The sequence below is a fragment of the Suillus subaureus genome, assembly GCF_016647635.1.
Source record: "Suillus subaureus strain MN1 chromosome Unknown BJ212scaffold_50, whole genome shotgun sequence".
In the NCBI taxonomy this organism is placed as follows: Eukaryota; Fungi; Basidiomycota; class Agaricomycetes; order Boletales; family Suillaceae; genus Suillus; species Suillus subaureus.
In genome coordinates this window covers 129,352-157,011 of record NW_024538606.1, presented here as the reverse complement: position 1 = coordinate 157,011, position 27,660 = coordinate 129,352, and the positions used below count along the sequence as shown (strand labels likewise).

At 42.4% G+C, this 27,660-nt stretch overlaps 7 protein-coding genes across 7 annotated transcripts; 1 reads left to right on the top strand and 6 right to left on the bottom strand.

Moving 5' to 3' along the window:
• Window positions 1–40: 40 nt before the first annotated feature.
• BJ212DRAFT_1449518 (uncharacterized protein) lies at window positions 41–1,184 on the bottom strand (the record flags this gene model as incomplete). Its single annotated transcript, XM_041338707.1, has 7 exons — window positions 41–119; window positions 173–318; window positions 372–500; window positions 551–677; window positions 747–940; window positions 987–1,092; window positions 1,150–1,184. The coding sequence occupies 7 exons, from the start codon at window positions 1,182–1,184 to the stop codon at window positions 41–43; spliced, it is 816 nt and encodes a 271-aa protein (XP_041187472.1).
• Window positions 1,185–1,717: 533 nt separating this feature from the next.
• BJ212DRAFT_1303895 (uncharacterized protein) lies at window positions 1,718–2,329 on the top strand (the record flags this gene model as incomplete). The annotated part of the gene is made up of 3 exons (XM_041333511.1): window positions 1,718–1,785; window positions 1,834–2,231; window positions 2,277–2,329. The coding sequence occupies 3 exons, from the start codon at window positions 1,718–1,720 to the stop codon at window positions 2,327–2,329; spliced, it is 519 nt and encodes a 172-aa protein (XP_041187471.1).
• Window positions 2,330–2,618: 289 nt separating this feature from the next.
• Window positions 2,619–9,284, bottom strand: BJ212DRAFT_1303894 (uncharacterized protein; the record flags this gene model as incomplete). The annotated part of the gene is made up of 37 exons (XM_041333510.1): window positions 2,619–2,765; window positions 2,809–2,920; window positions 3,115–3,257; window positions 3,314–3,498; window positions 3,614–3,634; window positions 3,789–3,851; window positions 4,073–4,097; window positions 4,304–4,408; window positions 4,458–4,530; window positions 4,577–4,633; window positions 4,717–4,796; window positions 4,858–4,931; window positions 4,979–4,998; window positions 5,412–5,455; window positions 5,535–5,656; window positions 5,701–5,730; window positions 5,777–5,833; window positions 5,888–5,937; window positions 5,968–6,053; window positions 6,218–6,240; window positions 6,333–6,384; window positions 6,749–6,818; window positions 7,018–7,145; window positions 7,207–7,299; window positions 7,363–7,555; window positions 7,606–7,679; window positions 7,799–7,827; window positions 7,922–7,973; window positions 8,007–8,021; window positions 8,095–8,152; window positions 8,248–8,432; window positions 8,484–8,508; window positions 8,547–8,647; window positions 8,709–8,894; window positions 8,945–9,059; window positions 9,150–9,210; window positions 9,260–9,284. 37 exons carry the CDS (start codon window positions 9,282–9,284, stop codon window positions 2,619–2,621), a joined length of 2,979 nt encoding a protein of 992 aa, XP_041187470.1.
• A 1,460-nt stretch (window positions 9,285–10,744) lies between these two features.
• Window positions 10,745–11,955, bottom strand: BJ212DRAFT_1303893 (uncharacterized protein; the record flags this gene model as incomplete). Its single annotated transcript, XM_041333509.1, has 4 exons — window positions 10,745–11,081; window positions 11,130–11,357; window positions 11,410–11,571; window positions 11,771–11,955. The coding sequence occupies 4 exons, from the start codon at window positions 11,953–11,955 to the stop codon at window positions 10,745–10,747; spliced, it is 912 nt and encodes a 303-aa protein (XP_041187469.1).
• Window positions 11,956–16,664: 4,709 nt separating this feature from the next.
• Window positions 16,665–17,915, bottom strand: BJ212DRAFT_1303892 (uncharacterized protein; the record flags this gene model as incomplete). Its single annotated transcript, XM_041333508.1, has 5 exons — window positions 16,665–16,978; window positions 17,025–17,341; window positions 17,491–17,597; window positions 17,643–17,798; window positions 17,829–17,915. 5 exons carry the CDS (start codon window positions 17,913–17,915, stop codon window positions 16,665–16,667), a joined length of 981 nt encoding a protein of 326 aa, XP_041187468.1.
• A 597-nt stretch (window positions 17,916–18,512) lies between these two features.
• On the bottom strand, window positions 18,513–19,065 carry BJ212DRAFT_1303891 (uncharacterized protein; the record flags this gene model as incomplete). The annotated part of the gene is made up of 5 exons (XM_041333507.1): window positions 18,513–18,667; window positions 18,720–18,766; window positions 18,860–18,876; window positions 18,909–18,954; window positions 19,019–19,065. 5 exons carry the CDS (start codon window positions 19,063–19,065, stop codon window positions 18,513–18,515), a joined length of 312 nt encoding a protein of 103 aa, XP_041187467.1.
• A 4,520-nt stretch (window positions 19,066–23,585) lies between these two features.
• Window positions 23,586–26,268, bottom strand: BJ212DRAFT_1486171 (uncharacterized protein; the record flags this gene model as incomplete). The annotated part of the gene is made up of 8 exons (XM_041341085.1): window positions 23,586–23,721; window positions 23,771–23,940; window positions 24,013–24,101; window positions 24,159–24,372; window positions 24,426–24,539; window positions 24,814–24,979; window positions 25,036–25,319; window positions 25,915–26,268. The coding sequence occupies 8 exons, from the start codon at window positions 26,266–26,268 to the stop codon at window positions 23,586–23,588; spliced, it is 1,527 nt and encodes a 508-aa protein (XP_041187466.1).
• Between the last annotated feature and the right edge of the window lie 1,392 nt (window positions 26,269–27,660).

The following is a 27,660-nucleotide window of genomic DNA, read 5'->3' as shown; positions in this document are numbered from 1 at the left end:
ACTACAACGAATTCGAATCTGTAGCTTGTTTGGCTGCAAGTCATTTGAGCCAAATCTTCAATAGGGCACTATTGGCACTGATAGGTCGCTTGGTGGCAGAGGAAGTAGGGAAAACTTGGCTGGGTATGTGGAACATGAGTCCCATCAAAATGATGAAGAGTAGGAACAATACCGATTCCACCACATCAGCAGCTCATTGACTTCTGTAGACTCATTGGGGTCCTCGAAGAGATCAAGCAGGCTGTGGTAGAATGTCTCCAAATCTGTGGTCGTGTCGGTTTGTGAAAACACCAAGGAAGAGCTTAGAGCAAATTGGACCTTCAGCCTTATATTAAATGAATTTGGTTGTAAAAGGCATGGCATTGACAAACCTGTGTTGCAATATAGGCCATTGATGCAATAGTGACTGAACTCATGCCATGGAGTTGAGCATTTCCGGATTGTGTGGCTTTTGGCTCTTTGTCGACTGAACTTGGGCACATGAAAACGTGCTTATAAGCCTGATAATGTGAAATATAGTGAAAGGCTGTATGAAAATATGACCACTCACGCATACAAGTAAACGGCTCCTAAGAAGACCACACCATGGGTCATTGGTGTTGTAAGTATAATGGGTGTACAAAAAAATGGGCCATTGATCCCCACAAACTGACATTTCACCGCTTTGGAGATTTTTTCTTGTCTTGTTTATGATGAAGTGCAAATTAGTCATCAACTCCACTGACGCAAGTAATTCAAACACTTACTCTGGGTTGTTCCAATCCAGCCCAGCGGGACAAAGCAGTGATCCTGTAAGTTGATGATTGAATCCATGGTCAATTTTTGAGTTTCTATGTAGAGGAGGCTCAATTTCTGCTCCTTTTGGGGCAATCCAATCAAGAACTGCAGATTTTAACATTTTCATGTCATCACCTTGGGCGCCTGCGGCTCCCTTACCAACCTATAAATTGTAAGTATGAACTCCAGCTACACAAAAAACAACGCACCAATTCTCCAACATGAATGATTTCCTCCTCAGATCCATTTTGTAGTCGCTCTAAAAGTCTGGGATAGGAATCTAAAAGCTGTTCGAAAACATGATGTTCCCAGTCGCTCACTGTGAGATACATCAGTTGAGAAGCAAGCAAACAGAAATGATATTATTTTTACTCAGCAGACAAGTCCTCTAGTGGGGTATCTTCCATTTGCTCCAATTGGAGGATACCATTAGTAAGAAGAGAAGGATAATTGCACAATGCGAATACAGTTTAGCCAAAGTGCCGCCCATGGGAGATAAGAGGATCAGACATTGAACTGTGGGACAAGATGAGTCTGCAAACATGTGACACACATTGGGGACAGCCTACGCTTTTTTGCATGGCCCCATCTGGAGGGCTGACTGCAGTGCATTTGGTTGGAATACTGGAAGTAGAATCCTGGATGGTCATGCAAGCTGGGGAGGAAGAAAAGGAAGTACATGATTCGCACATACTGGAACCCAGCTTTTATCCCCAGCATCCATTATGTGAGATTCTAGGTGACTGGCATACCTGATGGCGGCCAAGTGATGGCCACTAAGCACTGGCCACGGTGGCTGGGGGACAAGATTAGAATTAAATTGATGGCAACTAATTCCATAGCTTAAAAAAGAACTGACATTTATCAAAAAGAATAGATATTGTGACTTCTTGTGCAGCTTGCCATTAGACAATAACTACTGCCTTTGTTCAACCTGAAGATGCAACAATCTTTGAGTGAGAGTCGAACCCTCAATCTGTCTGGACATGTTATCAGCTTGAACCTCCAGTAACTGATGAACCATATGAAACACAGTTTACTAATGTCATTTATTAGTATTGAAATAGTAGGTGATGCCAACCAAAGGGATGAGCCTATAGAACTCACCTGGTGTAAGGTCTGTGAACCACCATCAATCATTCCCAAATCTCACTACAGAACAGAGGAGCAGATGTCATCAAAAATTCGCCAGCAGCAGGAAAACAACAAGGCTCCCCTTGTTCTCCCTAACCATGGCTGTAAAGCGAGCAAGGCAGAGTCCATAGCCAAACTCAAGGAACAACTGCAACATGCAGAATCATGCTGCTCAAGACTGGAGGAACTGTACCAAACATACAGATTGCATTGGCTAGAGGAATGTTACCATGCCAGAATCTTGGAGAAATATGCACCAAGTGGAATCAGTACATACTCTCCTCACCAAATCGCATGGAACGCCCCTTCTCCCACCCAAAGTATGTCCTACACACGCTCCCTTGAAATAAACTGACCATGCACAGGCAATGGCAACAACGAGGTCGAAGACCAGGAGTCAACTCCGAAGTCGTTTTGAAACAAGTAAAATGATCATCGCAGTGCAGGGAATGGCTGAAAAACCTTGGCATATTGATAAAGCTGCAGTTACAATAGCATGCAGTAAAGCTTTGTACCCCAAGTAGTTCGTTGATCCACCGTAAACTGATGCTGTATGCAAAAGTTGAGCTTTATGAGCATCAATGTGATTTTTGGTGCCTGTTACCACTGGAAAAAACTGCACAAACCCAATGACGCCTGCATGAGGGGTAGCCAATCACAAAAAAACAGAATAAGACAATTGATCGCATCTATGTAAATCACTATAACTACCCTTTAGGTCCTGACTTCAAGTGGGGTTTGTGAGATGCAAGTATATATGCACCAATGCATTCCATTCCAAATCTGTGGTACTTGCAGAATGTCCTCCACATTTTCCAGACAAATATATCACTGTGGCCATGCCCTAGCCAGGCCTGGACCATAACTGACAAACACCATTATAAGTAAGGAACCTACCACAATGCTGATTGTAACAAAGCATGAAACTACTAAGGGTGTTGATGGCTTGAAGTTGATTGAGACACCTGCCAAGAATTCAAGGATGGAACCTGACACACTGATGATAATTCTATGAGCAATAGTAGTCAGAATCAAAATCTGATTACCTCAGGACACAAAAACAAGTTGGTATGCTTGTGATAACGATGAGCATTATCACCCTCTTCCGCAAGTAATATGCCTATTCAGTTGGCAATGTCAGACTCGAATTTGAGATGTGTGAAAATAATCTAACCGTAAAGTCAAAAGATCTCATTCTCTCACAAAAGTGCTGCACCATCGTGCCTGTGCAAAATGCAACCAACACCCAAAAGGAAGGAGCAGGAGCACAGCGTCTGTGCAATGGCTGTTGTGCCTAAGCCTGGAATGGCAAGGATGGCGATATCCAAGGCCATGGAGACACCTGCCTGTCAAAGTAACTGAATGGAGGTTGTCTCATTTGCAACACAGATAAAGTACTTACTAGGGTGATTTGGTTTTTAGTTTGACTGCTGAAATCATCGATGAACATCTGTACTTCCACCCCATTGATAATACCATCAACAGAAGTACTCCTGATGCGTTCAATAGTGATCAGCATACATAGAACTGTAGCTGCAACGTTGGCCATCCAAGACAGAAATTTGTGCTTTCTAGGCCTCTCTCTCACTGCATGTGTTTGAAGTGAGCCGAGCTTCAGGTTGATTGTGTTGGTTCAGATACTGGTGGTGCCCTGTATTGCAGGCTTGAACAATGAATGGGTAGTTTACAAAATGCAACATACAAAGGATATACAAAATCCTGCCTGTCATTGAAGAGATCAGTGTTTCAACACATGGTTTTGAGATGATCATGCACAACAGAATACAATGCTGGTTTCCAGTATTAAGTCATGCTCTGTGAGGTCTTCTGTTTTTCTGTCACTGGGATGCTGTGGAAGATGAGACAAGGGCACATACCAATATTGGCCAGTTGTGTGATAATTAGACTCATGTCATCCAAAGTCCAGAATATCAACACAGCTGTGGATTGACTCAAAATTGTCGCTTCTGTTATGTTGCTCAGATCATTCTGGACATCAATGGAATGGCATAGTGCTTACCACCAAGATAGCAAATAACTTCTCTCCTTATGCCTCTCACTTCGGACATTACCATTTGGAAGTTGTGGGGAAAAAACTCAAAGTGCTTCCTGCCAATCATTGAGAATGACGAATTGTGAGGTCTTTTGTTCAACTGCTTACCAATATTGAGCTTCAAGTTCAAGTTCTACATGATCATAATCAAGCTTGGGTACAAGTAAAAGTGATTGTCAAAGGGAAATGTACTCTTATGGCCCCATTCACTTGGCTTGATACACTCTCGAAAGAGAATGACACCATTCAAGTCTTCTAACCAAGCAATGGTGCAGCGGTCGGGGACCATGTAGTAATATTGAAATCTTCATTCTCCTAAGAACAAAGCTGCTGAACAACCAGCACCCAGCTGTCTTCTTTTGCTGAGGCTTGTGATGCATCAACAAAATCATTGAGCATCTGTAAATATTGGTAGTTCCTCAGGTTCACCAATGTGTATGCATTCTAATATGAATGAAGTTAATGAATGACTTCTACGAGCAATGTGGCTTACCTTGTTAGTATTATAGTAATATGTCCCGCCTAACAGGTGAATCAACTCTTGCCAATCTCCAAAAATTGCGGGCCTGTTGATGGGTTTAAAATAGTCACTGGCAGAAAGGGGCAACCAACTGGGGCTCATGGATTGCTCTCTTAGGGACCGAAGTATCTTCAGGTGCATCATTTGCACTATATACAGAAAATGTTAGTTCTAATTAAAATTCATAATATCATTATGGTTTGGACTTACAGCTAATACTGCTTCGGCGTACTGGGGTAGTTGTGTTGGCCAGATACCAATACCATGTTGAGACAGCCCCGCCACTGCCTGCAGTTGAGGGTTCAATGTTGCCTGAAGTATGGTAACATCCTGAATACTGCAGGGTTAGAATGCGCACCATGACTGAACATACCAACATAGATTTTCTAACTTGCAAACTTGCAAGAAGGTGTTGTGCTACAATCAGTCTTGGCACAATTAGTGGTACTAGTAAGTGGCGATGATGATGGCAGCACAGAGAGAGATATGATTACATAACTCAATGAATTGCATGCTGTTTGTAGTGAATGAGTATGAAGCACAAACAAGCATAAATAATTAAGTACTATCTTAATCAATCAATTGTTATCTGATCCTCTGAATTGAATATAGATACTCTCTGAGTCTGTATTCAGAATCAGTACAAAGTGCACCTGCAAGGAACCATGATATTGTGCAACTGATTATGTAGGAATATCATAGTAATAGTGAACGAAATTTAGACTACCCCTGTTCAACATGGTACTTTGCTGTACTATCATAAGTATGGCTGCATTCTACACTATGGTATTGATGTGTGGTATAGTATGTTCTAGTGGTACTACTGTTGTATAGTTATTATAAGATTATGTGTGCTATGCTCTATGTGATTAATGAAAGATGCATGCCACTGTAACTTGTGTGGTAGATTGGACAAGTGCTACGTACTACTTTGATGCATGGTGATGCAGGGTATTGTATTCTGAGCATTCCTAGTAGTATGTAGCAAATCTATTAACTCATCTCTAGGATACATTAGCGTTGTTTTGAGTGATCCAACAAAGCACTTACCCTTTGCATCGCCAATCTCAAGCATGTGCGCCACATGCAAGTGAAGCCATCAGCACACAGTTTTCTCATTTTCTCACATAGTGTTCGGTGCAGATGAGTTGGTGTGGTGGCCACCTCAAGTCCTGAAGTTAGGCCCATATCGGTAAGTGCAGTATTAAATGCACACCATATTCACCTCCAACGTTTGCAATTGCATCTGTCGAATGTCAGATGGTGCTACACTGCATGCATGCCACACTTACAAGTCCGTTGTCGCTGAGTTGAGGGCTGTAGATGACGCGAGACATTATTTAGTCTAACTAGTAGTAACATGAATATGAAGTAGTAGATGTGATTAGGAGAGGTTGCCTCACCTAAGTACCAATGTTCCTTATTTGGCCTTATAGGTTGAAGTTGAGTGTATCTGTGTGATAATTGTGTATCAATAACACACATCAAACACAGATAATAAGTCAAGGTGATCTTTGCATTTACCGCATCAACTTGAATAATAAAATTTATTAGGAGTACACTGAGAACCTGATCAATATTGCAGGATTTTGTAGAAGCTACAGTGTCTTACAATGTTGGTGGTACAGATTGGTACATAGAAAAAGCATATAAAGATACGTGCACTTGTTGAACATTGCAATGTGGTCTATCCGGTAGTAGATGTATTACCACATGAAGAGAAAAAAACGCACCCTGTCTGGGATCTGTATCTGGACTGCAAAAAATGCAAAAAATCACCATGAGGCATTGGAAGCAGAGCAGTCATTGCTTAATTCAGCAGTTCATGTACTCCTTGTAGAGACGCACTTCCTCTGGTAGAAGTGGTGGGAGAGTCAGGGCAGTGGGGGCAAAGGTAACTCTGCAATGATATTAGAATTTGAAGATAACACAGTGATAATATAAGCCCACCACTATCAGAATAGTTAGATGCAGGGGCATTTTCAATGGCCAGTGCACAAGCTTCTGCCTCAGCTTGGGCCCTGCACAACTTTGCTTATAAGAAAATTAGTTCCGACTGAGCATTGCAATGATGGGTATGGTAGCCATCAATGTCAAGGTATGATGCCATCAGTCTCGCCTGAGTAGCTAGTTCCACTTTTCATGCCTCATCGAAGGCCTCTTGGACACTAGTGGTGACCCATGTGCTCAGCAGGCAGAAGAGAGGACCATTAAACTTCAAAGATACCATAAGAGCAGCCAAAAAGATAGGTGATAGTACTGACCTTCACAGTGAACGATGTTTGTTGTTCTAGCGGTGTATAAGTGAATTGCTCAGCAGCCGAAAGACTAGAGCTGTTTGGGAGTGAGTTATTTTTGATAATGGGGTTAGTATTTTGTCTCTATAACCAAGCTTCACACTTGTTTTGTGCAGCTGCTGAATATGTCACAGCAGGTTTGACAATGCATCTCAAGGTCACTAAGAAAGGGGTGGTGTCATGGATAACTGGATTGGAACAGGGCACATTGCTAAGTAGCAAATTATCAGACCTACTGATTTGCTTGCTGAAGTCGAAGTCTCTTACACATCATCCAGCAGCTGCTCCAGGTGATTAATGGCCTGGCTGCACAAAGATACTTCCAGCTGACATCAGTCCCTCTTTCCTTCCATGAATTCTTACTCTATAATCACATGTCTCATACAATCCTCAGCAGGATTTCATAATGACTCCTCCCTCTGCACTTCCAACATCTGTTCCCCAACTATTTGCCAAATATTGCCGATATACACTTGGCCTTTGAGCAAGAAGTACAGGAGATATAATTCAGTGCGGAGCTGTATAATGAACATTGATAAGTTCAAAATATGAAAAAAGATGCTTTAATAATATTGACTGACCTTTTCTGTTGGTATGAGTTTTATGAAGAAATCCAGCCATCTAGGACTGGGTAGTGCGTTGGAGAGTTCAAACATGCTGACTTGAGTAGCCAAGGAGTTGAACAGCGGAAGACATGAGGGAATCAACATTATAAATGACGGTTGAGAGTAATGAGAGTAATAAGTTTGTTGTATTATCTCATTCCCATTTGTACTGAATCACGGTGGTGATTGAACACCAAAATAATTTCAATAGGAACTGACAGCTGGCCATCAAAATGCCTGGCTGTCCAAAGATAGCTAGCCGTATCAAGATAGCTGGCCATCAAAATTACTTCCTGACCATCGGAAAATTACTGATTATGGGTCACATGGCGAGATAGCACTGGCAAGGGTAAAAGTGCATTGAACACTGATGAGACATACTTATTGAAGCAAATACATGGCATGAACTCACTAAGTGATTATTGTCTATGATCTCTATGCCTTTTATAGACTATCAATGGGACTCATGGCCAGAGGATGCAGACTCTACTAGTAGTGAGACTGTTGAATATGTGGGGGACATTTTGGTACTTACACAGTACTAGAATTTGCGTTTGTCGCAGAGGTGCAATTGAAGACCTCTGGTTCTGTAGTTGGCGACAGCTACAGCATCCCCATACCTTCAAAATTGTTTGCTATTCAAGTATATCCAAGTCAGCACATTCCCAACATTCTGACCAGCATCTACAGTAAAGTGCTTCATCTGACCTGGAATATGACCTCGTTGTCATTTGAACCTCGCTGACACAGCTGTTGATAGGTATAGCTAAGTAATAGAAAAAAGTTTTTGTTTTGAACACATATGAGCAACTATTCATAGTGTTATCCATCAATGTAGATTACAGCCTCATGAAGTACAACCTGTGTATGGTCACAGCCTTGAAAGAAAGTGGAAGCATGAATTGTGCATAGGGGACCTCCAATTCAGGAGTGGTCACGACAACTATATCCCTAATATCACTCATGTTCCTCGGCCACTTCACTCCATTTACCATCATAGTCCTGGGTTCTCGGCTCTTGGGGTCGATAACTAAGACATTTGCTCTCTGAACATATATCATGATGAGCAAGGCCAACAGTGGGAGAAAGACACTGACTGCAGGTAGGGGAGCTTCTTGGCCACTGTGAAGAAGGCATGGAAGCGCTCAGGGTGTGCATACATGTCATCCAGTGCAATCATGATGATGGGATATATGTCAAACAATTTCAACCTAGGGTTGTTCAGGTTCAATGGCAAGGGCAGAGTAAATGCTTGATAGATCTAATACAGGCAGTACAACTTTCGGCATCTCTGAGTAAGGATGGAGAGAGTTAAAGCTCACCAGAGTTGTCAGTATGCCCACAATACCCTTTCCCAGAAAACCTGTCAAGGTTTGGATGGCTTCGGGATATAAATCTGCTAATCTTGCGCGTCCTCCAGCTAACACAGCAATGGGTCGAAATAATGAATGCCACAGTATCTCCTTGAAACCTTGAGTGTTGATGAGACTGGTGATCGCTTCTTGGATCTGAAAGACAAAAAGTTTAAGCCTGTATTAAGTGATCTCAAATGCCTTACCATTTCTTGGTTACCTGAATTGAATAAGTCAATTAAGTGGAGGATTTTTGAGGCTTGGTTGTCTGCATTAGACGCAAACCCAGCATATGGTGTTATACCGCCTTTAACAACTTTCCTTAGTTCGGAAGTAAAATCAATGAAAAAATCCAAGAACTGTCCATAACGTTTAACAGTGAGTCAAGGGAGAGCATTAGAGCAAGCATACTCTTTGCGCAAATACACCCATCCCACAGTGGTCTCGCTCCCAGCATCATTGAGTACCATTACTGATCACATCATTAGTTATGACGTTTAGAGTTAGAGGCAAACACTCACAGTGGCTCATCATGTAATTGCTCATATATCTGAAGATTGAGGTGGAGGGCTCTTAAGAAGCTGGTGGTTATCAACCACCTAGAATCTGCCTTATGTATTGTGAATGGGTTGGTGGGTAACCCAACCAATAGATGCCCTACATAAAGCAATTTTCCCAGCCTGATTGGGCCATCCCAAGGCGAGTTCACCAACGCGTTTTTAAGCGACTTCTTCTGGCAATGTGTCAAACAGATCTTCTTTGAATGTCTGTCTCCAATGGAGCTCTTTGTGGATATGAATGACGGGCTGATGATCGGCAAAGATCATGTCATTGGATTGGCTACTATTATCCTCTGAAGCAGGTGTGTGCATGACATCTGAAGATGTGGTGGTGGGATCTACCGTGATAGTTTCATAGTCAAAATCTATAGGCTGCTAGAAAGAGAACAAGTCCAGGTCCTGCCACGATAGTGGTAAGGGAAGGTTAATGGAGGCGAGAGGGGTGGGAGGCAGGAACCCCTCTGGGAACATTGCCAGGTGGAACATGAATCCCATGTAGGTTGTCGAGCTATGTATGCAGGGGTGATGAGTCTGATGATATACTAGCACCAGAAAGGGTACTCACCGACCACATGGGACAGAGTAGCCCATGTGGACTGGCCCCGCAAAGCTGTGTGTTAATTTCTTGGAGGAATATAGGTCCATTATGCTAATACGTTCATCTGATCAAAGGTGATCATGTGGTATACAGAGCGCTCACCTCTATCTGATAAATCGAATCTTGCCTAGTACTATTCCTACAAGACAGAAGTCCAACATGCTTTACTGATCTCATGGGATGGGTCTGTGAGATTGTAATATTGCAGCAGGCCACTATAAATGAACATGATGAGATGAAAAAATAACTGCAAAGGATTATAACCTCACATAGATCAGTGAGAGTTGATAGTCATGGGCGGCATATCCTATGAATATGTATTAACTGATAAGGCCATGGAATGGCTGAAAAAAGTTAGTAGGTGTCACAATCAATCAGTGATAGCGAACCTCTTCAACCTACAGAAGGCCCATCAGCAATAGCTTGGATGATACATGGTGAAAATTGTACTTACCCTAAGAGGCACAAGTCTTGACACTCAGCTTGATGACCAACATCCTGAGTTCATGTAGACATAAATTGGACTGGCTGTAGCCTGAGCAGGTTGAAGCAAAGCTGACAATTGCATCTTGGACAAGAAGCTGCAGAAAACAACAGTGAATGTGATATCATTAAGTATTTAGATGTAAATTTTTCTGCCATCTGCTTCATTTGGCTATTAGACATTGCGATGGTGTGTCAAGGTTCAGCCAGGGCATGCCAGGCATTACCAATGCGGCAAAGAAGCAAAATAAGCGGCGAATAATGGCACACCAAAAAGGAGCATGAGCAGATCTTGAACATGCCAGGGAGAAGCAAGAATATGTTGCAATGCTTCGGAGAGCAGTGGTAGCGATGAAAGATGTATATTAATTTTCATAATCAAAAGTATGACCAGTTGTGAACATCTCATCTAGCGTGTTGATCATCGACTCTGTGCTGGCATTGAGACCATTATTAAAAAAATCAAGCTCCTCCACACCAGCGTGATCTTCCTCATCCTCTTCATCAGCAAGAGCTTGCCATTGAGTAGCTTTCCCAAGGCTTCCTCTGGCTTCCAAGTGTTTATCTACCATCTGTGCCAGAGTCTGCGCACTAATTGGGCTACTAGGTGTCTCTACAACTCTTACATTGTGAAAGTATAAGTGGCCCACCCCAAGGCCATAATGAAAATGCATCATGGTGTCACAATCAACAAAGCTTGTGCTGCAGTATTAGTGATCACAGGTGATAACAGAAACTAAGTGAATCCACCTGTTGATGTAGTACTCTAACCAATTGCTGCCTATCCCCTGCAAGAGGGGAAACTCTACTTTCACCTGAATTCTGCTGGCCTCGAGCAAAGGCTGGTACAATATGACATGCCCTAAGTACAGCTCTTGGGTCCACAAAACTGAAAGCATCCTGGCTTTTGAGAGGCCAGAAATGAACACAGCCCAGAGTGCGAGTGTCCCATGCGTGACTTTGTGTGCATTCATACCACTGAACAAAAAGAAATTCCATTCGCTGAGATTTGTATACATTTGCAGCACACACAACGTTAATGTGATGAATACTGATGACTTTAGCGAAAAGGAAGTCGCCACCGTGTCCACCATCATCATGATTGTATTTGAGCAACATAATGTTGCAGTGAGGAGTCTTAGGATTGATGATGTCCTGAGCCCATCGGACATCATAAGTGGTGTAGTTAAATCTGGCGAGGTTGTGATAATAAATTCAGTCGTGCTTGAAAAAAATAGAATTATGTTGTTTGACATGGGTTGATGTCTGCACGGGAAATTCAGGGGTTTCCGGTTCGAGGCAATTGAAGATATGTTCTTTCAATCAAGGCAGGAAGTCCTGAACAACATGTCAGAATGATTGACAATTATTTAATCATAAACATTGTTTACCTTGATGGCAGGATCTCCTGTGTGATTGCGGAGGTATTGACCCAACCCATTGTACAGCTTCTTGCTTTGGCCGATGTGATAATGTAGTTGGGGGTTGCTTGCTGATTCATGTACATCTTCATGTACATCTGCACGAGGGACTTGATGTGCTTGCTGTTGCTTAATGTGGTGCAAGCATGCCTCATGGTGCTTGATCTGGGTTAGTTGGTGAACAAAGGCCCACCGATCAGTACAACTATATCTGCTTTTCGGTGTTCAATGTTCTAACTCTCCCTGGCAGAAAGTGAGTTGTGTAATGGATTGACAGTAAGCGCCGACTTACCGGTTCAGTGCTGTATGAATCCATTGTGCCGAAGTGACGGATGGAGGTGACATAATCACCAAGTGTGTGAAATTTGTAAGTATTGAAATTAAACGACCTCCCTTTCGTGGTTCCTTTGGAACAGGTCCATCCTGTGGCCCTGGACGTGCTGTTTCTTTCCCTTTGGCACTGATATCTTTGCAAGTTTTTTCATTTGCCCTGACTTTCTTGGCCTGTTTTGCCATATCCTTCACCTGCCAGCGAGATCATGCAGCAATTTCATGGTCAAGCTCCTGGGTTTCATATGAAGGGCAGACTTTTTCCTTGAACAGACGAAACTGTGCCCCAAGATCAGTCATCTGTTGGTCAAGGATATCCAAGGTTAAGTCGGAATGCATACAAAGCTTCATGAGGCTGTGCCAGTGTGACATGATGAAAAGGAGATCAATCACAACTTTGTTATGATCAGCAGGAAGAAGCACATCGAAGACTGGAATAGAGCACTCAGGCAAGATTAGTTTACAATGATGTATGAGAATTGTTCCAAAGGCATACTTGTAAAAGATCTTTGAAATTTCGTGCAGCCATGTTCAACATGTCTGAAGAGTTTGAAGAAAACCATCTAATGGTTGCTGGTCCAAATGGGGGGACCTGCCTATACCTGTCACAAATGAGTGTTAGCCTGCCAAGACATCATCAGATAGATATTTGGCAAACCTCCTGTCAAGTTCATGGACTAGGTCCTTGCTCAATGTGGTAAGAATTCTCAGTAAATGAATGAGAAGCATGCGCCACACTCCAAGCTCAAACTCATGCAGAAGGTCAATGACAAGTGCAATACATACATTGAATCCAAATGGACTGAGGTGGTCAGACAATGTGTTCTAATCAAGGGTTATTATGGGCAAGAAAGATACTGAGAGTCACACTCACGGATGTTGGTACCCACAAATCAGGTTTCAGAAGTGACTCAACCACAGTACTATCTACACCATAATGTTTATCATAAATATGGGAGTGTGTGGTAGCAACCAGCTGGCGCCTCGATGTATTGGAACACATGAGAGTTGTGTGCTGTTGCCTGTCATAACTCATGCCCATTTGGTGAAGCCTTGTTGTTGGTATGAGACAGCGCGAACAAGGACAACCTCCCAGCTGCTGGATAGTAGCAACAAGGACCCTGGCTAATGTGAGTTTTTATATTACAGGAAACATTCTAGACTCACTTTTCAGGATAGTCTGCAGAATAAGTAAATATCTGGGGGTAAAATCTGTGTTTGATGCTGTCGCAACAGAGAATTATGATGCTGTGTTCATATGCCTCCAAAAATTCATCATCAAGTAAAACACTCCATTGAGCTTGAAATAATTCACGATGACAATGTGTTGTACAATTGCAGCCAATCCCCTTGCCTTCAGTGTAAGTACCCACAAAATCTTTGAACAAGTCGGGAAGCTGCCAAGACCATGAGTTTTCCTAAGTAGTAGTACAATTCAGAATAATCGTCATACCTTTTGAAAGTATGCCACATGATTACTCAAATAACAAGTTGGTCTACAACAACAGTACTTTGATTTGTTTCCAAAGTACATGTATACCGGCCAAAGTTTTGTGTTACTGAATGTCATAAGCTGTGTGGCATCTGACCAGAACATAAGTGCAGTGACAACACGCAGTAAATTACAACTTCGCTCCCCAGGAGATTCTTGAAGAGCTTGGTGTGCATCCATGAAGGCTGGTGATGTGTACAATTCGCCCTGGATGTTAACTCCATGTGGAAGATGAGGGGAGCTCCATTGCAGCTGATAGGGCTCGTAATGAAAATGTTCATCATCATGGGCATTTGCGAGCTTTTCCCAAATGACAGATACAAGAGACCGATGATAGAGGTCTGCTGCAATGTAAGGTCGAGGACCCAGCTGAGCTGTGGTGTGAGAAAAAGGGACATCAATGGCTACTTTAGTTTTAGCCAACCAGCATCTTCATCTTCCCATTTGTCTCCCTCATCATCAATGCTTGATCCTAATTGAGAATTGATTTTATCCCAGTGTGTATGCCACACATTGCAAGGATCATAATCTGGACTGCCAATGATATCAAGCAAATTCCTGAAACTCTGATGGGACTTCTGTACACCACCGTTCCAATACCAATGACCAAGCTTGAAAGAAGACTCATTGGGGTACGGGTGATAAAGATTGTTGTGAGGCATGACAGGGCTATCTCTGAGAGATTCTGGAGTAACAGTGGGGATAAAACTAATATCCTGCAGTGTCATGGCCTCTTCTGGGTCGTGACAAGGGGGGGTAGAAGAGAAGAACTGACGTGCTAGGCCAAAAACATTCCTTGTGGTACAGAAAGGAGCAGCAGACAACATACAAGCTCTAGCAGGCACATCAGAGGAATGTGCAGATAAGACAGATTCAGGTTGTTGGGTAGTGTAGTTTGGAACACTCAGGGGAGGCTGTGGGAGCACATCTTCATACTGTCTATAGCGAATTGGTAAGGGAATGCCAATACACTGATGTCTGTGCTGTGCCAATGACAAACCCTCATCTACTTCCATAGAGGAAGTGTCAAGATTGGGATTGGATGGTGGGATGTGCATGTTGGCTTGCAACAACGAACCCGCACATGACTCCAACGGATGCGCTGCTGGCAGAGTTTGGCAGAACTCTATGTTCAATGAGTTGTTGGCCTGTTCGGAAGACAATGGCGGGGCCTGTGAAGAGTGGGGCTGCGTGCTCAAAGACGTCATGCTCACGCAGCACATGCTGCCTGCCATCATTGAGATGCAGTTTGGTCCATTTCCCAGAGCCTAGGAGTTCTTTTGCTCTTGATAAAGCAGAAAATAAGTGTTTCTTGCCCTTTGTGCAAGAGTGTTGATGCTTTGTATAGGCACTTGCTTGAGAGAACTGATGCAAGCAAGTGCATTGGAACAGTCTTTGTGAAAGATCAGGCAGACTCATCAAGGAACTACGGAGATGGGTAGATACAATTGAGCTCAACAGTAAAAAAACCTATGAAAGGATTGAACTTGCCATTTTCATCCAATGTCATAACCCAGGCACTCTGAGTGATGGCCAGCTCGATCACCTGAATTGCCTCCATGGGAGTTCCCACGGACCAAATTCCTGCCAGGTAGGGCGCTGGCATACCTGATGGTGGTAAATCAGCCATGATTCAAATATTTGCAATAGTTGGAATGCAATGGTAAACTGAAGCGAACCGACGAGAAGTTATATAAAACATTGGATTTGGAGCGTAATATTGTATCCTTACTCTGACATGTCCACCCTGTCTTCTCCACCATCTGAATGTTCAATGCTCGAATGCCCAGAATTTGTAGCTGACCCCAATGTCGTGAAGATGCTGGTAAATATCATCACTGCCCATGGCATACTCCATTACCATGCCCAAACAAGAGAACTTGCAACATATCAATGGTAAATAAGTTGTTCTCATAGAGAAGTGTTCTTCCCTCACATATAAACCTCCACTACAGGCCAACTGACCAATATGGGCAGAAAATCCACCCTTCACAATTTGAGGCTTATCGTGAAAGGCATGTGTTTCACTACCCATGTTGCCTTTGTGCCACAGGCAGCAGATATGTCGAGGCATCAATATGTCAACGCACTAGAGGGATCTGCCCAGGGCAGTACTTTGCCAAGTGCGCAACAAGTTCTTGCAGTTACATGCATTAATGGACTTCCTTGCATCAAGGCTATGCACTCACATGATGCTCAATTTAGTGAATATAGAAAATCTTTTTGGAAGAGCTTGCGTACCTGCAGTTTTCTATCCTTAGAAAAGTACTTGTTCAAGGTTATGCATGTCCTCATATAACCAACCAGTCTATGCACTTCTGTTGTATGATTAGAATCATACCCTAAGCTGATCCTACAACACTGGGGTGTACATATGATAGAACGACCAGATAATTGGAGCACTTACATATATATGACATGTCTTGATTATCCTATAACTTGCATAATTTTGCACTGTTGGTTTTATGATGCAATAAACTGCTTCAGTCAATACATGATGGTAGAAGAAATTATGGCTGCACCTAGCCTCAAGATCTCATCCTTATTGTGTTCAAATGGGTAGGGGTTATTACAATTGTAACTTGTGTATCATATATCATATGAGTACATAAACTACTAGAGAACATCCATCTTCGCTAAGTACTTTATGTAAAGTGATGGGACAACATCATATTAATAAGATGGCAAAAACTGGACATTGTGAAGCATTGGGGTTTATATAATGAATGACATGATGGATTCAAACTCCATTGGCAGCACCCAAAAGGCTTCAATAGACATCACATACAAACACACACAGCATGACGTAGTGGACACAATAGCACCCAATTCCAGCATGCTTAATACAGATATAGATACTAAGTACTGCCTATGGTAACTTGGATGGCTGTAGAAAAGCGAAATATTATATACATAGAGCCTATCATCTTGTGCATTGAGAAGGTTTGACTAGACATATGTGGTTGTACCACAGAGTTATAACATCCTTAGCTGTCAGCCTGATCTCAGCAACACTTTTGCTGGAGTAACACCTTGTTACAGTTAAGATATGCCCGTGATGATCTCCATCCAGAACAAGGACTTCTTGCTGTTTCTTGCATGGAGGAGCTGGCTCAAATCCTTGGAGGGGATGTGATAGTGTACAATTTGAGCACCTGCACTGTTAGAGGTGCAAAATGCTGTGATGCAACCCTCCGGCGCAGGTCCATTGTCACCACAGAAGGGATCAGGACAAGCTGTCAATACAAATCGTTTGTATAACCTGCCTCCCAAGAAACTCAGTGAGACCTTCAACACTGCATGGTATGTCAAAAATGTTGAAGCAAACTCCTTGGTCATCAACCAAGGTAGTGAGCCTGTAATGGAATAAGCAAAGTTCTTATGCCTCCATTGAGGACTTACCCATGTCTTGAGAATTCTCATGTATGTTATTGATGCTATCCTGCAGATTGACAGCCCAGGGGTTGGATGTTGATGAAATTGGATTAACAGGGTCATGCACCATATCAATATTGTCAATGCTTGCCGACCAGCTGGACCATACGTTAGATGATGATGGGATCAGATCTGCGATAGAAACTGAAGAGCTGGTGGGAACTTTTTCCACAGGTGGGGTGGTGCTTTGAGGGGGTGGCGCCAAGTAAGATTTATGATGCATTTCACAAAATGAAGCTAACTCAGGGCCTTTGAGTATTGCACCATTTAACCTTATTCCATACCTGAATAACCATCAAGCTTTACGTCACCACAAAAAATGACCACTGCTCACCTGGTAGCAACATCATGAAGTTTAAGGATCATGCGCTGCTGCCCATGCACAGCAATGGTGCAAGTCTCAAGGGCAAGATCGTACAGTGTGGCTCAGTACCCCTTCCAGTCACCCCCAATAATGAAAACTTCTTGGCCAATATCCGTTTTAAAGGAATCCAAGTTGATGTTGTGTATTTTCTCCATGAATTTGATTTGTACACTGATCTATCATAAGTCAGAGATGTTGGAATCGAGGTGAATAATACTTACAAGGGAGAAGTCAATGTCAGATATCAGGGTCAAGCGACCATTGGGAAAGTCAACGTTTGTCATGACCCCTTTCCTCTGATACTCTGGTCCACAGAGTACATTCACAATGTCTCCAGGCCTGATATCGTAACCCCTTTCCTTGGTGTACTGGACTGTCTTGATGAGGTATGTTCATTGAACACATACTGCAGGAACACAAATACTTGACAGTGTGCCAGACACTGTCAGTGTTGTATCCTGGAACCACAAATGGGTTCCTCCCTTAGGAACCATTGCACAATGCTGCATTTCCCTATCTGCTCTCCCACAAGGACTTCTATCATGTCCCCAATTTCAATAGACTCGGAGTTGAGGGGGGGCTCGAAATATTGCTGTGTCGGTAGCTGTGGTTGTAGGGTATGACTCAGAGGACAATGATCTACATAGAACTTCAAAACCTCCACCTATGTACGTAGTATTAGTGCATGCTGCAAATTTTTCAGTTTACAGAAATTATTTACCTCTTCTTTGGACACTGCTTGACATATGCGAAATATATCATTACATATTTGAAGGATATGCCCTTCTAAACCCAAATATGAGCCTGCTACTACTCTAACAGTGTCGCCAACCTGAAAGGAGGTCTTTCCTCATACTCTTCCTCCTCATCCTCATCTTCTGAGGCCTCAATGAGAAGATATGGATTTTTCAACTATATTTGCTTGTTTAGTATAGAAAATATCATCATACCATTTCACTCACTCAGGATCACTTATGCAGTGGTTGACTGCGAGACCTAGAATCTTTGGGTGGGGGTATGTGCTTAAGCATCATGGCATCCAGGTTTTTCATGCAGAGGTCAATGTCATCATCACCCGAAAACAATGCATGTCAGGCTTCCTCCCAGTCGCCCGCAGAGTATCGATCGCCAAGGTATGAAACCAATACATTGTCCATCTCAGGATATGTCATATTGGTGAGCAGGTACTGTTTAAGAATCTTCCACACATGTGGATCCTGCAGTGCCGGTGACACAGTTTGATTTCCTGCATTCCATTATCATGAATGAAATGTGTATGATACTGTATGCTGACTTACCTTCATCAGTTCTGACATGCTTCCAAGTTGGAGTAAGCTGATTGTTACTATGGGATCTGGTGCGTTTTGACATATGAATTCTGTCTGGTCTACTCAGTCAACTTCAGACTGAGCTGTAGTGAACTTCAAACTTCACGTACTATGCTAAATAGCCTATCTAGTCAATAAACAATAGAATATCCTCAGTACATATGTATGAAGTATCTTATCGAGGTAGTGGTAGGAGAAAGAGGGCCTGTTAATGCACAAAGTCAGTATTTGTAGTGAATCACTGTTGTGGGTCATTAGATAATACTTACAGGTAGACAATGTAAGCATTGTGGTCCAACCAATAGTGGAGCAGCATTATTGGACAAAAATGGCGTGGATTGTGGACCAATGCATACTTTGGATTAAACTCAAGTCCTAAGTCCTACCTGCACCTAAGTACAGTAGACAGTAATTCCAAAGTTTGAGTGAACTGTCACTGAATAAATGTACATATGAATGAATAATAGGAAAGTCTCCCCTGCATGACCAGTGTTTTTGCCAGACCTTCCGCAGTAGTCCCGCTTGTCTGGTGAGTACAACAATTAATGCATTCAGGCAGCATGACAAAGCTGGACCCTGCTGCACGAATCACATGTACTACTCTATCTATTCACATTGAATGCAAAGAGTAAATTTCATTACTAGTACTTCCAACTCCAGGATGGGGCTCACAAAAGAGAAGGGATTACGCGAAGGATAGTAGCACAGTTGATATACTGAATGGCTGCACATTCAGATCCAGCTGGCAACGCCCAGTTGACAAGTGAACACGCTGATTTCCGGCTGAGTTTAAATTGTCATTGTGCAGTGATTCACTATATAATGGTTAGCACGTTGTTGAAAACAACTTTCCTGTCCAGCTTCTATACTTGAGGCCTTAGGCACTTGGACGCTTTGCTTATGTCCTCATTAGCTTTTTGGCTATATGTACATTACGTTACTAGTACATTGTTGTCAATACTTCACTTGACTTGAGCCTTGTTGGCTTTGGAATACCACAAGATCACCCCATGTAGTACTACTACTTGATACAATCCAGCTCACTTACCATAGCCGAGCAAAAGTGTTCTATTGAGTGTATGTCAATCAATACCTGACAAATTATAAATAAAAAAACAATCCTTGACAAGCTGCAACATCAAGATAATTCTGCCACTTGGCGATTTCGCATTCACTAGATGGGGGCTTTGTGTATAAGGTACATCCTAATATATTAGGATGTTCAGCAGCTAGTTTAACTGGCTCGCATCGACTTGGATGTGTCCTGCTGGTTGTTCATTCCCAGTCAAAACCCACAACAGCCTCAGCCACGCTGAGCCACAAAAATACAGAGTGCCATCACGAGGACTACAAACACCAAACACACAGGTACTAGTGTCTCATTAAGAGTAGTCAAGGACAATAACAATGTACCACCATGGTGCATGTTATCAAGGTAATCTACATGTATCAAGCACAAGATACCACTGGAATCGAGTGCTATTGCGTCCACCATGTCATGCTGTGATGTTGCATGTTCTGTCTCTTTGCTCAGTGCTGTGGCGACCTCTGCTTCATTTCATGGCATTGTGGGACCGCAAACTTCGATGACACCATTGACTTCCTCTTCCCACCAATTCTCAAAGACACTGAAAGCTGTCTTGATTGTGCATTCCTTTCTCCTCTCAACATCTATGTTGATAGATTTTCAACGATAAGATTCCAAACAGATGTCCAGGTGATTTTCATAAGTTTCACAAGTGATATCAATCACACATTTCACTCACGAAGCCATGTAGAATATTATTTTAGTTCAGACAGCCTGAAAGAAGCTGAGCAGACTCGATTGTTATGAATCCTGTGACAGGTCTGTTTCAAGCTGCAGCAAAGAAGAGTTCGTCTGAGTCCATGCGACCTACCACTGTTCTCTCCTCGACACTGACTGAGTCAGCTCTCTTTTACTTCTAACTTAGACTAATGAATGATGGCGCCTAACAAGACCATGCCAAAGAAAAAGGACCCCAATACCTCGAATGAGGTACATGGTAGAGCAACTGCAAAGTAGGTGTTTGAGTCTCCCATTCACTGTGAACTCCATTCTGAATCTGATCATTTTAAACCTAGGACTCTATGTGCTATTCCTCCAACATGGGTGGCATCAATGCGGCGTTTGATAAAAGCTCAACAAGGATAAGAGAAAGAAATATCAAGATAAGCTTGCCCTCATGCGAACGGTGAGTGTGCCATGCACGGACAGCATTTCATATTACTAACTAATCTACAGGCGAGAGCTTGTGCTGTTGCATCGCTTGGTATCACTGGCTGCGAGGTAGAAAGGGCACCAGACACAATGGTATTGGCACTCTGGATTGTGCCCAAGCTTTTTTTTGCATACTTATTGTCATCACTGCTGTTATCACCATTTCCGCATGTCATTGTGTTGCTATCATTGATCTCATTTCTGCATTACTGTTGTTCCTGCATCACTGTCATGTCTGCATATTGTTGTCTCATGTGTCAGTGTAGTGCAAGCACTTGTCTTATATTTTGTTACATCCACATTTAAACAGATCTATCAACGTCCTCCTATTCAAGGTAAAATTGTACAAGGATATCCACAAAATGGTTCGAAAAATTCACTCTCAGCCAGGTTTTCTAAGCAGGCTGGATTAGCATGGCTGAAGCTGTTGTAGGTTCTGACTCAAGTTCATTTTGCAGTTCACATTGTTCATGCTTAGCAGAGCTGGTCAAAAACCAGACGCTGGTAAGCTTGAAGCATTTTTCAGCAAATTCTCTAATCAGAATGCCCAGATTTCCAGCCAAGAGCTGGCATTCAAATCCATATGACCTAGTCCCTTTTCCACCCCATTTATTGCCAATCCAATGCACTGGCACGTTCCCTTTCCTCAAGATACAGAGTACATGTTTATCGAGGTCTTTTATGTGTGACTGGATTCGGATACTAATAGTGAGGCAAGACGCGTCTTCTGCTCCTGCCTTTTCTGTACTGTACTTAAGTGAACACTGGCTGGTTTGACGAATCCTCTTGAACCTGGCTGCACAGCTATTTACCAGTGTGCTCGCTGCCTATCACTTGTCTGATCTTAGGACAAGCTCAGTCTACTGTTGTTTGGTGTGCATTACTGACTTCTCTGCTCACTCTACTAATATTCAACATATTAGACAATATTGTGTGTGATATATGGACCTCAAGTCAGTGATGATGGATGTGTAAGTGTTGCTCATGTTCAAGCGATATGAATGCAAACTCACATTCAGTAGATGCAACTGGAGATGTTAGAAGCAAACATGGTACGCCTTGAGTACCACGTCTGATACTGATACAAAACCTGACTTCAGGACCCAAGGCAGCCATCACTTCAAGTCCACAATCGCCGTGTCAAATCGGAAAACTGATATGTCTTTGTATCACCAGTTTCACTTGCATATGGCAGCATCTGAGATTGGCAGTGCAGAGGGTAGGTCTTCATCTTCCTTAAATAACTCTAAATGACCATTCAAATGCCCTAAGAGATGAACTACGACCTTCAGTGCTTGCATCGCATTAACACATCATGATACCGCAGCACTAGTATTTACATGTTACATACAATAGAAACTTTAAGTCCCATGATCTTCTGCTGGAATTATGTAGTACACAGAGTATACTAACTTGAACTATATACTAGTACTGCTTAGGAATGACGTGTACAAGTCTGTACACATCCTGTCCAGCCATTCAAGGTCTCCCATCAGGTACCACTGTTTGTTGAAGACCTATCAATCACATCATGCTCGTGTATGTCATTCATGTTTATCCTAGTGTTTTTCTGATCTCGTATTCCCAGTTTTCTGCACTGATCTGATGCCTGACACAATATGGCATCCTGACTCTGCCTTTTCATGGGCTCAAAGCCTTCTCTGCAGAACTTGAGCTGCATGGATGAGTAGTTGACAACCCTTATGCCAAGGGCAAAAACACATATATTTCTGTCTTCTCATGTGATCTGATCAGGAGAGCATGTACTGATTTCCTTTGGTACATATTCCTTCCAGACCCTTGCCCAATAATTAACTAATTGACCTGTATTTAAGTATAATACTACAGCATGGACTGATCAGCAAGCAAGTCTTGCTAGATATGAGCATTCAGCACACACTCTGCAATGTTTGTAGTATGTTCCTGATTGGAGCCTTGCACTAACTGTGATGCACCATGGCCCTGTCATCAGTATATTCGACAAATAGCACCATGTGAATCTGCTTATAACTTACCCTGTATATACTATATATTGCTATTTTGTGACAATATCATGTAGCTTTCAGTAGCTTTCTATGGTCAACATTGCAAGCAGCCATCATGAGTTCAGCTTAGGTATTGGAAGATCATTGTAGTAGATTTCTGTTAGTATTTCCTAAGCCATTACCATAGACACATCACAACTATGAGTGACAGCCATCAGGTGTAAATATTACATGCATTTTGTCACCTGTGATTGTTAACTGGTTGGCAATGTGAAGAGCCATCATAAAGTTCAGCTTAGACAGTGCATAATGATTGTGGTCCAGAATTGCCAGTGTCTGTTAAGACATTACCTTGGATGCATCATAACCACTAGTAATGACCATTGAGTGTCAATAATGTGCTGACTTTGTAACTTGTGATTACCGCCTGGTTGACATTGCAAACAAGCTATCACAAAGTGCAGCTTAGGTAACAGATGGCCAGTATGTCCAATGGTTTATCTACCATATATCACAGTTATAAGACATATATACCTTCATCAACATGGGGTTATTATTGCCCTTCAATGCCATGATGGCATGCTTATATATTACCTTATCTTTAGATACAATCTAGTATATATTTGATCTGATTTTGCCATTTATATCTATAAAAACCATGTTCCTGCCGGTTCCCTGATGCAGATCCTTGGATAGCAAGGTAATCTTTGGCAATGTGGGAGATAGTAGGGTATTGAATGGAATGGTGCTGTGAAGCATTTTGAGCTTGAGCAATGTAAATAAATTATGTGACATACCCCCCACCATGCCACCATGTTGTCAACATCTTCAAGAGGTGCGGCCAGATAATCCTCAAGCTCCTGGTGAGGCCATCTGAGCCGTGTTGCTGTATCATCCATGATGTGTTTGATGGAGTTGCACATCCAATTGTGTCCATAAGAGCCTTGGTGACTGAGTGAAGGAGGCACTAGTACAAAGATAGTCATCAAACTATATAAGATCAGTATATGAACAATTAATGAAAAGATGAATGACATACAACTTTATTGAAGCACATCATGCCCTCATCAAAGTGATCAGGGTCCCATTTAACCTTTGTGTATGCAACCTTATAGTTTGGGTCCAATGCTACAGACTTGACATGTTAGCATTTAAGGTTCAGAGATATTGAAATATGGTACATACCAAGGCAGATGAAGTATATGCTAGTGTCATCAGTCTTATGATACCACTTCTGAAGATTATTGACCCCAGCCTCAATGGCCATTGAGACGCTGCTGAATTTTGAAGAGTTGGCCATGGTTTGCCACATCTCTTGAAGAAATTCAAGCACTGGGATTGTGCGCCAAACGGTAGGTTTGTGAGTCACCAAGAATGTTTGCTGGGCATCTGCAGGTTCCTTGTTCCATAGAATGTAAGCATACAGGTATTAGTCAAAGAAAAATAATGAACCTGGAGAACATCATACATCAACTCCAAGTCCTTCCACTCTTGTGGTGAAAGCTGGAATCCCATATACAACTTGCCACCCTGCAGCTTTGGAACTTCGTCACTATCATCAGCAAGCTAAGTAAACCTGTTGACTCCCTGACAATTCAATCAGCACTGCTGTTCATGTTAGCTATGAGTAAAAACAACTTACTTTTCATAATTGAAGAACACGCTGCATCATGTTGAAAAGTGAAGCCCAACATGTTTGGATCCATTTTAGAAGCTTCAGGGGAGGCTTGTTTACCTCATCACAACACTTTTGAAAGAATACATGAGCTTAAGGAGACTTTCAAACCTGAGGAAAGGTGTCAGTATGCAGTGACAGAAAGGACTACATTTGAGAGCTTACCTGCATGACAAGAGCAAGTGCTTTTCCAATGGTGTCAGCAACATCAAACTCTTCATCTTCATCATCTGAATCTTCAGCTGCCTTCTTGTGTAGAGTGCTCACTGGTGTAGGAGTGACTTCTTCAATAAAATGTTTTGCTGCTAAGTGGAGCGCATGCTCCATACAGCTAAACAAACACATCAGCAATCTAGATGTTCAAGTGAAACATCAAATATTACAAACTGTACTTGATGTTCAACTGCACTCCACTTCTCACCAGAAGGGTCAATATCAGCAGCAACAGTTGCAATAGCGGTGTCATTGTTGGTGGTGTTATCAGCTGTAAACCAACCAACCTTCATATGCTTGTCGATAGTTTCAATCAAAATTCTTCTGATATTTGCGCCACTGTGATTACCATTAATTGGTGTGAAAGCAAGCTGCTCCATCCTGAGCTCCCACTCTTGAGGTGTTTCAATCAGGGAGCCTATGTAGTGAGCTGTAATGGAAAGGAAAGGATCACCAGGCTCAGATGTCCATGAGTCAAATGTCATTGATATTTTGCTATTGACATGCTTGAGTTTCTCTTGTACATGCTCGATGGCCAGCCAGGCACATTCAAGAATCTCATCTCATGTTTTGGTGCGATAGGGAATGTCATTATCTGAAAGGGAGGGTTGGAGATATTGCAGGAGACAATGGAAGGGACCTTTGTCCACAAGTTGGAAGGCCTATTTGATTTAAGTATCTTGATGGTAGATTAGAAAGTGAATTCATGTACCTCATCTTCACAGACAATTAGTTCGACGATATAGTCCATTAGCCCTGACTTGGTAAATGCAGGAATCTTTTGAGCAAGAGAACCATCTAAGGTTTTCTGACTACAGTTGGCAAAATGTCATCAAATGGTAGTGAAAAGAAGGAAAAAGATATGCATAGCTCATCCATTGTTTTGCACTTGTGAGGTATGGCGTGATCATGCATTGTGATACCCCATTGAGCACACTGCTCCTGGTAGATGGGGAAATGGCACTTAGGGTTGTGGGTGATGTGAGTGTGTTGAGTTGAGACGCTGCCCTTCAAAAAGCACTGCTGTAAGGGTACTCCATTGGCCTTACATACCTCACACCACCACCCATCTTCATTCTCCTGTGTGTGGGGGTTGATGCGACCCTTCTCAGGAATGAAAATGATAGTTAAGTCTGCACTTTGCTCATCTTTCTTCAGGGACTTGCAGTTATCTCGATCCTGGTCCCCATGCTTCTTCATTCTCTGGTAAGCTTCCTCAGCAGCGGTGTCTTCCTTGTCATCAATAGCATCCTCAAGTTCTGGTGCATCGTCATCATCATCAGCTTCCTCCTCACCCTTGCTACTGGCACTGGTAAGTGCTTGCTTGGGTGCAGGGGCATCCTGAGGAGATACCAGAGCCCGTCGTTTTGCTGGGATGCTGTTGACAGCCTCACAGATATTCTCCATAGGTTTGCTGGCCCGGCCTGAATGACAGATAAAAGAGTTAAGGGTGCTAATACATCAGTGGAGGATCCTGGTCCAGTACTTGATCCATGGTTCTCTGGACCTGGTACCTGGCCTTCATTTGATGGTATCATGCTTCTTTGTGCTTCCCCTTGAAGCTGGGCCTGGATCGTGGGATTCTTTTGTCTGATCAGTATTTGTGTGATCTGCATTGGCTGAATTTGGCCCAAGATATCAAAATTCCTCTAAGTCCCACAAATGAGTTTTGTACCTTAGATTACTTAGCCTTAAGCAGCTAAGGAAAATAAGTTATTATTTTTATCCTTTGTTCAATTTATTTCAAGGGCCAAGTCATTACAAAGTAAGTCTAATGCAGTCAGGCAGCAAAGGCAAAGGAATTGTTTAAGTCCAACATTTGTATATATTTGTTCACATGACAGTGCGCTCAACATAAGCATGAGTTCATTTTCTCCTTATTGTAAGTGTGAAGAACAGTCTTATCAAAATTCCTTTATCATTGACCTTATTTTTGATATGTTTGTGTTTCTCCTTGATATCAAGGTTTCATGCACTTCAATTATTTCTGATATATTCATGTTTGTGCCTCACTTCAACATTCATCCCCAGTGAAAACTGACTGTGATGGGAGTGGGCAGTGTATGATGAAATGTGATTTGGCTAGTGGTTGTTGAAAAAAAACACTCCAGGTGATATTTATCAAGTAAGATGAGAATTATATGATATTTGCAATATCAAAAACAGTTAAAATATGCAGATTACAAGACTGATGGAAATGCTACTTATTTCTTTCAACTCATGAATTGTGCACCGATATTGTTAGCTTCTGCAGCACATTTTGATTGGACCCATAGACATTTACCTCAACCAACTTCAAGATTTGTGTGCATTGTTTTATCAGTGGTGTGGTGCCTGGTGCCAGCATCAGCCTTCCAGCCCTTTGTGGGAACATCAGACTCAGCATTAGCCTTCTGGCGCTTTGTGGAGACATCTGACTGCTCTCCTTGAGGTTCACATGCACACTTCTCACTACCAGTACCAACTGGAGCAATGGGTGAATCCTCTGCAGCAGGTGGGATTTGGCTGAGACACATCCAAGAAGGGGATCCACCTGGAGATGCTGGAGTTTGGGTAGGAAGTGTGCCTGATGGGAGTGGCTGTGTGAGTGGTGGAGAGGAAGGAAGAAATATGAAGGTGGGCTCAGGTAGGTAATAAGGATTGAGCTATGCTACCACTTGCTTTGGGCTAGCAATGGGGACATTGCTAGTCAGACTTGGGAATGGCACATCTGGGAATTGATAATCAATTTTCAGCAGTAATGTGACATTTGGTAATGAGAGATGTGCTTGTTTGAGTGGGTGTTCATGAGACAGGTCC